Here is a 12585-nt window from a genome sequence, read left to right on the forward strand (position 1 = left end):
ATGTCACATTATTTGCTGAGTTTTCGAAGTACGATCAGCAAACATAGAAGTGTCCTTTGTCTGTCCTTTTATTGCCCCCAGCTGCTACCTTCACTAGGCTGTTTCTCAAAGCCTAGGACCTTTCATTCAGTTCTGTATTTGAACCATCCAGGAGGTCTTCTCTCAATAAATGCAGGCTGAATGGAACTATTGTTAATGATGACCCAAGTAAGATGATTCCCTTAACACTGAATGTTACACAGACTACGCAAGTGTTAGAAGATTCATAAGCCATGTGATTCTTAGCTATACGCAGATTACCTTCAAACATTTGAAGAGCTTTTGCAAAACAATTCTCTGTATCTTCATTCTCCATCTGTTAGTTTGCTAGGGCTTTCATAACAAGTACCACAAACCTGAACAGAAATTTATCATCTATGGTTCTGGGAGATGGAAGTCTGAGGCCAGGGTATTGGTAGGGTTGGTTCCTTCTAGGGCTGTGAGGGAGAATCTGTTCCGGGCTCCTCACCTAGATTCTGGTGTGTTGCTGGCAATCTTTGGTGTCCCTTTGCTTTGCTGCATCACCCTGATTTCTGCCTTCAACTTCACATGGTGTTCTGTTGTGTGAAAGCCTGGGTCCAAATGGCCCCTTTTATAGGGACTCCCAGTCACATTGGATTAGAGACCTACTCTATTCCAGTGTGACTTCATCTTAATTAATTACAAAGGCAATGACTTTTTTTATTTTGAGTAATTTCTACACCCAACATGGGGCTCTAATTTATACTCCCAAGATCTACCAACTGAGCCAGCCAGGCATCCTGCAATCGCTCTATTTTTAAATAAAGTCACATTTGGAGGTACTGGTGATTAGGATTTTAACATATAAATCTGGGGAGAATATAGTTCAACTCATAACACCTCATATCTTATTATTTGTTTATTTATTTATTTGTCAGAGAGAGAGAGAGAGAGAGAGAACAAACGCAGGCAGATTGGCAGGCAGAGGCAGAGAGAGAAGCAGGCTTCCCACTGAGCAAGAAGCCAGATGCTTACTCAGTCCCAGGACTCTGGGATCATGACCTGATCCAAAGGCAGTGGCTTAACTGACTGAGTCACCCAGGCATCCCAACTCATATCTTATTATTGAGCATGACGACTCTTAGTTAGTTAGAGACTATTTTATGTTGGCTAAGATCACTTCCTTAGACTAAGGACATGATTAAAGTTTTATGCATTTTTCTTAACTGGATTTTATAGACATGCTATATATGTTCTAGTATAATGAGATCTTGCTACTCCCTTTAGAATAGTGTTGTCCAATAGAAATATAATTGGAGTTCTATGTATTTAAAAATTTTTAGTGGCTACATTAAGCAAAAGAAGCAGGTGAAATAAATTTTAATAGTATATATACTTTATGTATAGTATATAGATCTTCCAAATATTTTTCAACAATTAATATAAAATGATTAAATATGCCACTTTTTTGGGGGGGGTACTAAATCTTTGAAATTCAGTGTGTATTTTATACTTACATCACATCTCGGTTTGGACTAGCCCCATTTCAACTATGTACTCAATTGCTACATGTGGCTGGTGGCTACTATATTGTACAGTTCAGTTTTAGAATGGTTTTTTTCCTTTATCATTGGTGTCTTAGGTTATCCCATCTATGGTGTTCCAACCATTCGGTCTGATATTCCTGCGCCCCGAATTCGTCGTGTCAGTGATAGAACTAGTTATGGCGAAGAGGGCAATGCCTATTCCTTACTACATCCTACCGTCTTTGGCCAGAAAGGAGCGTTTGAAAGAGACTTCTTCAAGACCAGATCAAAAAAAGAGGTACAGCATATTATTCCAAAAGATTTGGAAGAAATGTCAGCTTCACACAAACACACAAAGATGAAAATGTTTATTTATCAACAACTGTTTAATTTTAGACTGTTTAAAATGTGAGCTTTGACGTTACAAAAGTCATCAGGATCCTCAAATAAAGGATTCTTTTTTTTTTTTAAGATTTTATTTATTTATTTGACAGACAGAGATCACAAGTAAGCAAAGAGAGAGGAAGGGAAGCAGGCTCCCCACCGAGCAGAGAGCCTGATGTGGGGCTCGATGTGGGGCTCGATGTGGGGCTCGATCCCAGGACCCTGGAATCACGACCTGAGCCGAAGGCAGAGGCGTTAACCCACTGAGCCACCCAGGCGCCCCCAAATACAATTCTTGAGGATAATGTTCAGTTTGGTTGTTTTGGTTGATGTTTTCATATGATTCTTGGAGCAGTTTTTCTTCTATCATAGGAAACATTACATTCACATTATATATCTACTATGACCTACGCATAAAAAAAAAACATTTTCCTGAGGAACTCAACACTATTCTTAGTTGAGAAAAAGCAAAAGAGATCGGTCCCTTCCTTGTGTAAGTATCTTATGGTTTTGTATCTCCAAAACCAAGGAGTAAGTATGAGAAGGGCCACTCTGCACCCTCTTTATGTACAGTGGCTATCTTCTGTCTTAGATTATCTGTGAAAGCACTGATTTATTTATTCTGTCTTGTTGCCACACCATTTGTCAACCCATATATCTGGTTTTTGTTTGTTAGAAAACATGGTCCTCATATTGTAGGTGGTTTTCTTCCTACATGGGTTATAAAACAGAAACAACCAGCTAGGTCAGAATAGCCACTGAGGTTCTAAGGGCCAAAGATTAATAGCAATGCTTGGCCAACCTGCCTTGGTCTGCACTCATAAAAAGCAGGGTGTAATCTAGGGTGCAACTGCTTCTTCAGAATTTTCATATTCAGAACTAGGAAGGGTTGAGGAGACAGAAATAGTCATATGGTACCTTCTGGCACTTCAGATGAAGGATTGATGGCTTGAAAACTTACTAACTACGACCTTAATTATAATACATTCATTCCAACTTTTTTTTTTTAAAGATTTTATTTATTTATTTGGCAGACAGAGACCACAAGCAGGCAGAGAGGTGGGCAGAGAGAGGAGGAAGCAGGCTCCCCGCCGAGCAGAGAGCCCGGACGCGGGGCTCGATCCCAGGACCCCGGGATCATGACCCGAGCCGAAGGCAGAGGCTTTAACCCACTGAGCCACCCAGGCGCCCCTCATTCCAACTTTTAATTCCCACTGAGGTAGGGGACAGAAGGAAGAAGGGAGGAGAAACTCAGAGGAGATGCCTGCTGGGTGTTCCCAATGAAGGAACTCAAAGTCCATTCAGGGGTCAGAGAAGGGACACTCCCAAAGTGTTTCACTTCCCTTGATTACTCTAAAGGGCCTATGAAATAGTTGCCAAAAGAAACAAAAATCATGCTTGTTGGATGATACCTAAAATTCTTTTAACTAGGAAGTCATCCTTTAATTCACACTTCTAGGAAAAAAGAAAACCCGAATGAGTGGCTGAGTAGTAATGCTAACTTGAGAGCGGATGGACTTCTGGAAAATAATAGCAAATCAGTGCACTGTGATGGAATAGGGAACTAGGGGAGGGATGCCTCCTGAGGAGCAGGAAAGGAAATGGAGGTGGAGGTCTGGGATGCTCAAGACTGACTTGGGCTCTTTCTGGAATTCGCTCTGTCGGGACAGTCCTTACCTGCCCCTGGATGGGGGAAAATCACAGCTCTGCACTTGGGCTCTGAGGTGTTTTTGTTGTACAACTTCAGTGGCTGGCAGCTCTGCTTTTCTGAATTTCAAATGTATTTGATATATACTGTTAATTTCCCATGAGGGCATATCATTTCTAGGGGATCTTTTAATTTTGTTAAAATTTTGTTTAATAGATGTATTCTGCAGCACTTCTATTTCTTTGGCTTTCCTATTCACTAACCTTTCTTTGCATTTCCCTCCTGGCTTTTTTTCTGTATGCCTCAAAGTAAATATTTTTCCTCTTTTAAATTTAGTTTTGGGGCACCTGCATGGCTTAGTTGGTTAAGTGTCTGCCTTGGGCTCAGGTCATGATCCTGGGGTCCTGGGATAGAGCCCCCACCCACTGCATCAGGCTCCCTGCCCCTCCCCTCACTCATGTGTTCTCTCACTCTCTCGCTCAAATAAATAAATGGAAAAAAATCTTAAAAAGATAAATTTAGTTTCATTTTTTCCCCCACACCTTTTATTTCCTCTACTCATTCCAACATTTCTTTCCACTGTTGGTTCTTATCTTTCCTTTCTTAAATTTTCCCTGGGATGTAAGAAATATGTTTTCCCATAATAATTATCATTGCAGAAAAATTACTAATAACCAAAATTTGCTGGTTTTCAATATGCTCAAATTTTAGTTTGCTCAGTTATTCATGCATACTCTATCTTTCTGACATTTGCACACCTACAACTATAAGATTTATAACAGGCCAGAGACATTTTATAAATGATCATATTTTAGAGAAGAGAAACTAATTTTTAAGGGGTTGACATGACATATACAAGTTCCTAGTGATAAGAAGTGAGATAGAACTCAGATCCAGCAAGTCTTCTTTCAACCAAAAACAAAGAGTTGGAAGCAATTTTGTATATGGGCTAGTATAGGTGAATATTCTCATCTTCATATTAACAAAATGATTCCTGAATTGAAAATACTGAGATTTTTGATAGCTGATTATTATTATATATAACAGGCACACATGTACACACACGTATGGGTGCACAATTTTGGGGGGATAAATATCCATAGTATTAGATGTTATAAAGATATTTTTAAAATACAAATTTAAAGGGGCGCCTAGGTGGCTCAATGGGTTAAGCCACTGCCTTCGGCTCGGGTCATGATCTCAGGGTCCTGAGATCAAGCCCCGCATCGGGCTCCTTGCTCAGTGGGGAGCCTGCTTCTCTCTCTGCCTCTGCCTGCCTCTCTGCCTGTTTGTGCTCTCTCTCTGTCAAATAAATAAATAAATAAATAAATTCTTAAAAAAAAAACAAATTTAAAAACACAAATCTTAGTCTGATCTTCATTTTTTTTTCTAGATTGCAGAGATATTATGTAATATTGGTGTCAAGCTTTCTGATGAAGAATTTGAAAATGTATGGAATCTTGCATCAAAAAAACATCACAGAGGAGAAGTTTGTGTTGAGACCATCAGAAATGTTCTGGATGAGATACAACATGCAGACCGGGTCAAGTGTAAAACAACCATGTGATATTTTTGGAGTTCATTCATTTAAACAAAAGAATTGTTAAATCTGAATTCATCAAAAATGTTCAGTCCATTCTGGTTTTAGATATTATGTTAGAATTCAGCAATCACTGTAGTAGGACTCCTGTGTCTGTGTGTATTGTTAATAAATTTGATTTTGGATTTTAAGATTTATTTTATATTCTATAAAACACCAAGAACTTGACAAGCACTTAGAGTTAACCTTTTACCTTACCAAAGGTAAGGTAATGTTTAGAATACTTAAGAAGTCTATGCATTTAGTTGGTTGACTGAATTTCAAAGTCTAGTTTGTGATACCAGGTTGACAAAATTTTGCTTTCAACCTTTTGCTCTTTTTCTCTTTAGGTGTCACTATAACAGAATGTAATAAGCTTAATAATAAGTTTAGTAAGCTTTCCATCTCTATTAGCGTCTGAGGAAAAGAAGCACATACAGGAAGCAGGAGCTAGAGAACAAAACGTGGAGTTCCATAAATGACATAATAGCCATTAGTTTTGCTATCTCCCTATGGCCATTTATAGCAGCATTAACAACAATAGCTAAACTATGGGAATAGCACAGGCGTCCATCAACTGATGAATGCATAAAGAAGATGTGAGATATGTGTGTGTGTGTGTATTCATATATTATGAATAAAAAAGAATGGAATCTTCCCATTTGCGGCAATGTGGATGGAGCTAGAGAGTATTATGCTAAGAGAAATAAGTCAGTCAGAGATAGACAAATACCATATGATTTCACTCATATGTGGAATTTAAGAAACAAAACAAGCAAGCATAGGGAGAAAAAATGAGAAGCAAACCAAGAAACAGACTCAACTATAGAGAACAAACTGAGGGTTACCAGAGGGGAGGTAGGAGGGGGAATGGGTTAAATAGGTGATGGCGATTAAGGCGTGCACTTGTGGTGATGGGCACTGGGTGTTTTATGTAAGTGTAGAATCACTAAATTGTACACTTGAAATCAAGATTGCACCCACTGGAATTTAAATAAAAACTTAAAAAAAATCTATTTTCTATGGCCCAAAAAACATATTGTCCTAAAAGAGAGCACAGCTGACCCACCATCACAGGTAGCTTTAGAAATTATCAGTGGCAAATTGTGTTGACTCATTCCCTCCCTCGTGCCTTGGCCCTTTGGTGGGAGGGTGTGACCTCAGTGTATGTGTTCTTTCTACTACATCAGAGGTTCCAGGTGTGGGTTGAAGCCACCAATGAAGCTTGCTTGATTAGTTATATAACTTGATTAGCATGTATTCTATCAATGTTTCTCTGTGATAGACCTTGAACTTTGTGGTTCGTTGTGTACTGGTATGAAAAATTACTGTTTAACTTAGATATTATGGTTAAAATATGGTCTACCATTACTTAGAGAGAGAGAGAGAGACCTAAGGTTTAAAAAAATGCTTTACCCAGTATCTAGAAAAAGTAATTTTATAATTCATTTATTATATAGGTAACTTATATTAAAAATTGTTAACTTTGAAATAATTTCAGACTTAGAGTAGATTTGCAAAATTGGTACAAAGCTGGTGTGCTAGAACTGCTGTTAATGGTTCACTATAGTCAATTGTGAGTATTTCTTCCCTCTGCTGCATCCAGTGACTCCACACTGATAGTTTGAAATTGCCTATGGTGTGAGTATTTACACTAAGGAAACAAACAAATGCTATGGATCATGGATTTTTTCCCTTCTGAAGAGCCAGTTATTAAACATTTACAAACACATCTCTATCCATCCATCTATCTATCTACTTATCCATCTTTCTGTTTTTGTCCTTACTGAGCCTGCATTGCTCAGTTGTTGTTTTTTTTTTTTTTTTTAAAGATTTATTTATTTATTTGTCAGAGAAAGAGAGAGATTGAGCTCAAGCAGGGAGAGGGGCTGAAGGAGAAGCAGGCTTCCTGCTGAGCAGGGAGCCTGATGCGGGATTTGATCCCAGGACCCCAGGATCATGAACTGAGCTGAAGGTAGACACTTAACTGACTGAGCTACCCAGGGCCCCTGCATTGCTCAGTTTTAGTAAGAATCCTGTGAAATCCAGAGTGAATCTTCCTACTCTTGATATCTGATTACCCTCCCTACCTTTATGTCTGATCAAATTCCTCATCCCCCATCTTTGATGTATAAAACCTTGATCTGTCTTTAGCAAAAATTCTTAAGTCTATTTTGCAAGAATTACTCCTACCCTTATGTCTTCTCTTAATAATTTTCCATGCACTGACCTCCCCCAACCTGCTTCTTGGCTCTAATTACCCACTTTTCCTTTTTATGTTTAGAATTGAACCCAGTTCTTCACTGAGGTCTCTATTCCCCTGTTGCAACAGTTCTGAAGAAAACCTGTCTTCTCTTGCTTTAACTACTGTTCAGCCCTGTTTTCTTCAACTCTGCCCATTCATCCATCCATCCCATCCATCCATTCATCCCATCCATCCTCCTACCCACCCATCTGCACATTCACACTGTACTTTCAAGTACTTTGGAATGTCTTTCCTGAAAACAAATGTAGTCTACTATCCAAATATAGTGCAATTTTCAAAATCAGGAAATTATCATTACTATGACATTATTTTCTAATCTGTAGACCATATTCAAATTTCTCCCCAAATTCTTTGTGATGCTAATGCTTTTTACAGCAAAAAATATTTTTTTGGTCTAGCTTGGATCTAATCAATGATCACATGTTGCATTTAGTTGTCATGTCTCTTTAGTTTCCACTCATCTGAAACAATTCTTCTATATTTAAGCTTCGTGACCCGTGATGTAATCCAAGACTCTAGGGACGAGAGGTAATGTAGATGTTATATCACAGCCTATTGTCAATATTCTCTTGTGAGTGGGTTCCTGCAATCTTGTGCCCAAGACTGTTTCCATTGCTCCTTGGGTTGGAGTTGCTTAGGATTCAGAAAACTACATTCTATGAAGGTTTTTTTCCCCCCATGAATTAAATCATCAGAGTCAGTGGGGCACCTGGGTGGCTCAGTGGGTTAAAGCCTCTGCCTTCAGCTCAGGTCATGATCCCGGGGTCCTAGGATCGAGTCCCGCATCGGGCTCTCTGCTCAGCAGGGAGCCTGCTTCCTCCTCTCTCTCTCTCTCTGCCTGCCTCTCTGCCTACTTGTGATCTCTCTCTGTCAAATAAATAAATAAATAAAACCTTTAAAAAAATCATCAGAGTCAAAGTGGGGCAGATGGTTGAACTGATCCTTGAGCCACATGAATCCAAATTAAGCTGATTGATAATTTACTACCTGCCTTGAATGCAAGGTAGCATTGGAGTGATGGACCTAGTGATGTCTAGCTGGGCAAGCCTTATTTAAAAGCTAGAGACTCAGAGGGTGCCTGGTTTGCTCAGTAGGTTAAGCATCTCTCTTGATCTCAGTTTAGGTCTTGATCTCAGGGTCGTGAGATCAAAGTGGGGTATGGAGCCTACTTAAAAAAAAAAAAAAAGCCAAAGCCTCACTATAAAAGTGTCTGAATTGAATTGAATTACAGATTCAGTTTCACTACCTAATGTCCAAAGGGTTTATGTACATGGAAAGATTCTCTTTTCTAGAACTGAATCTTTTTTTTTTTTTTTTAAGATTTTATTTATTTGACAGAGACACAGTGAGAGAGGAAACACAAGCAGGGGGTGTGGGAGAGGGAGAAACAAGCTTCCTGCAGAGCAGGGAGCCGGATATGGGGCTCGATCCCAGAGTCCTGGGATCATGACCTGAGCCAAAGGCAGACGTTTAAAGACTGAGTCACCCAGGAGCCCCTAGAATTGAATCCTTGACTTACTTGCTTCTTACTGGGCCCTGGCAATCCATTATCAGCCGAGGCCACTGCCACTCACAAGTACATTTAGTGTTGTAACTGAAATGTACAATGAGGTTGTAGCAGGCTGTACTCTGAGGCTGCCTCTGCCTATTCCAGGCCTGCTGGCTGCGGTTGACTTGCCAGATGTTTGGCTGGGAATACCTCCATGGCTTATGATACAACCAAGTTCACCTTGTTGCTTTATAAAGGTTGTCTTTCCTAATTTCTGAGCAGTTAGAAACTTTCCAGTTTATCTTTTGTGAAGACCAACATTTCCTGTTTGCTGTATAAACACTGTCACTAAAGAAGCAGTCCTTATTTGATTGATTGTTTTTTTATAGCTCCCGAAGAGGGGCAGAGAGAGGGAGGGAGAGAGAGAGTCTTAAGCAGACCCCATGTCTAGCATGAGCCCAAAGTGGGGTTTGATCTCACACCCTGAGATCATGACCTGAGCCGAAATCAAAAGTCAGATGCTTAACTAACTAAGCAATCCAGGGGCCTCAAGAAGAAGCCTTTAAAGATTGCTGGGAAGGGGTGCCTGGGTGGCTCAGTAGGTTAAGCCTCTGCCTTTGGCTCAGGTCATGATCTCAGGGCCCTGGGATGGAGCCCCTTATCAGGCTCTCTGCTCAGCAGGGAGTCTGCTCCCCGCCCCCCACCCCGCCGCCCCTCATGCCGCTCTGCCTACTGTGATCATTCTCTCTCTCTCTCCCTGTCAGATAAATAAATAAATAAATAAATCTTTAAAAAAAGACTTCTGGGAAGATGGCAGAGTAGGAGGCTAGGCTTACCTCGTCTCAGTTCCACAGACACACCTCGTAACAATCACATCAGAAAATGATCTGAAGAGTGGCAGAACAAACTTTCCATAGTTAATCATAGAGAGGAGGCCATATCAAACAGGGTAGGAGGGGCAGAGACAGTTGGGAACCAAACTCCCAGGGAGACTAACCGCAAATGGGAGGGATATCACAAGCACAGAGAAAGAAGAGACCCCAATACTCCATACCAGGCAAAATAGGCACATGACATGAGAGACCTTCACTGAGAAGACTAATCCCCACATTTGGTTTTGAAAACCAGTGGGGCTTAACTCCAGGTATTTTAAAAATCAGCAGGCTTGCCTCTGGGAGAGCCAAAAGGCAATAAGAAACTGCAAGCCAAAACTGCAAAACAAACACCACCCCCCTTCCCTGCCTACACACACAGCAAGATAAGAATAGAAGCACAGTTTGAAAAGCACCTGGATGTAGGTAGAAGTTTTTGTTTGTTTGTTTGTTAAGAGGATTTATATACTAATCTCAGAATGTGTGCTGGAGGGTCAGGGATCTTTGGGAGACTTCTCCATGAACAGAAGAGCTGGTGGGTGCTATTTCCCTCCCCACTCCTCAGCCTAGAGAGTTGAATACGTGTGGGAAGCTGGCAAACACTACCTATCTTGGTAACACTGTGCACCCCTGTGTTCTCCTGTGGATCCACACCATCCAACCTGCCCTACTCATCAGGAGTCCCTCCAAAGTGGCTTGGGACATAATCTTGCAAGCAGGGACCATCACCACTGCAAAGCGACTCCTACCTTGGGGAGAGGGGATGATAACCACACACACCAGTTCAACTGCAGCCACAGCAGCTGAGCTTTATACCTAGCAGTGCAGAGAGTGCCCTGCCAATCCGCATGTCTGCAGCCCCAGTAGATGGTTTAGGGGCAGACATGTCTGACTGCAGGCCTCACCCACCATAAAAACATCTCAGGGAGCAGCACAGGGAGATGCTCGCAGTTTGGGGTCACTGCAGCCCAGGCAGATGGACTGGGGGCAGGCATATACCCTGGCTGCTGACACCACCCACCAACAAAGGCTTCTCAGGGGACAGGCAGGAATAGCATCCTACTGGGTGGTGCTACTGCAGCCCCAGCAGATGGACTGGGGGAAGGCATCTGATTTGTCTGCATGTCCTGCCCACCAATGAAAGCTGCTCCAGGAACAACACAGAGTGCCCTGAAGTTCATTGTGACTACGGCCCCAGCAAATGGGCAGAAGGCAGCCCATCTGACTTGACTGCTGACACCATCCAACTATAAGTCCATGACAATCCCAAACTAGCCTCTTAACAGCATAGGAACTGAACCTTGCCCCCAAAAGGCAAAGTGGGCCATTGCAACTGACTGTACTGAAGGCAAATGTAGTTTAGACACAATTGTAGGGCACATACAACCCACATAGGACACACCCCTGCAGCTCCTGGTTCTGGTGAACAGGGAACATTGTTATGTATAGAATATCATGGGACATCTTCCTCATAAGGTCACTAGTTTCAAGATTAGAGGACATAACTGACATTACTAATACATAAAAACACAGGAAGTTAGACAAAATGAGATACAGGAATGTGTCCCAAATGGAAGAACAGAACAAAACCATAATAAAAGAGCTAAGTGAGGTGAGGATAATATGCCTCATAAAGGATTTAAAGCAATGGTTATAAAGATCCTGGAATTGAGAAAAGAGTGGAGGACCTCAGTAGGACCTTCAACAAAGAGAAAATATAAAAAAGAATCAGTCAGAGCTGAAGAACTTAGTAACTGAAATTAAAAATACACTGGAGGAAATCAATAGTTGTTTAGAGAAGGCGGAAGGATGGACCAGCTCACTGGAAGACAGGATAATGGAAGGCAACCAAGATGAATAGCAAAAAGAAAAGAATAATTATAAAAAATGAGAATAGGTTAAGGGAACTCAGCAACACAGTCAAGTGTAATAACATTCACATAAGGATATCAGAAGAGAAAAGAGAGAATATGTGGTAGAAAATTTATTTAGAGAAACAACAACTGACAACTTCCTGAATCTGGGGTAAGAAACAGAAATCCAGATCCAGGAGGCAGAGAAAGCCCCCAGCAAAATCAACCTAAGGAGGTCTACACCAAGACACATAGTAAAAGGGGAAAAAGTAGTAATAAAGAGAATTTTAAGAGCAGCAAGAGAAAATGTTTAAATACAGGGGAACCCCAAGAAGAATATCAGCTGATTTTCAGCAGAAACTTTGCACGACAGAAGAGAGTGCCATGATATATTCAAAGTGCTGAAAGAAAAAAACCTCCAGCCAAGAACACTTCGCCCAGCGAGTTGATCATTCAGAATAGAAGAAGAGATAGTTTTCCAGATAAAAGTTAAAGGAATTCATGACCAATACGTCAGTCTTACAAGAAATGTTAAAGGAATTTTTTTTGAATAGAAAGGAAGGGCTATAATCAGAAGCAAGCAATTATGAATGGAAAAAATTTTATAGATGAATACAAACATAATAAAAGTAGATTAATCACTTATAAAACTAGTGTTTTATAGCACAAAAATAGTAAAGTCAATTATACATAAATCAGTCAAGGGGTTCACAAAAATAAAAGGTTATAAAATATGATATCATATACATAAAACATGGTGCTGGGGGTAAAAATTTAGTGCTTTTAGTGGGTTGAAACTTAAATGACAATCAATACAGACTGCTATATGTATAAAATGTTATATATGATCCTAATGATGACCACAAATCAAAAACATGTAATAGATGTGCAAAAAATAAAAAGAAAGAATCCAAGCATATCACTAAAGCCATCAAACCAGAAGGGAAGAGGAAAGAAGAAAGGACTAC

At 40.4% G+C, this 12585-nt stretch overlaps 1 protein-coding gene across 1 annotated transcript in view; it reads left to right on the forward strand.

The window, feature by feature from the left end:
- LOC111154960 (EF-hand domain family member B) overlaps positions 1–5125 on the forward strand; it is a 53070-nt gene extending 47945 nt beyond the window's left edge. Inside the window, exons 13-14 of the mRNA XM_022514920.1 lie at positions 1643–1824; positions 4952–5125. Coding sequence (XP_022370628.1) covers positions 1643–1824; positions 4952–5125 — 356 coding nt within the window. The remainder of the gene's footprint in view (positions 1–1642; positions 1825–4951) is intronic.
- Positions 5126–12585: the final 7460 nt, after the last annotated feature.

This window comes from Enhydra lutris, unplaced genomic scaffold, assembly GCF_002288905.1.
Source record: "Enhydra lutris kenyoni isolate GAN:26980312 unplaced genomic scaffold, ASM228890v2 scaffoldscaffold39, whole genome shotgun sequence".
NCBI lineage: Eukaryota > Metazoa > Chordata > Mammalia > Carnivora > Mustelidae > Enhydra > Enhydra lutris.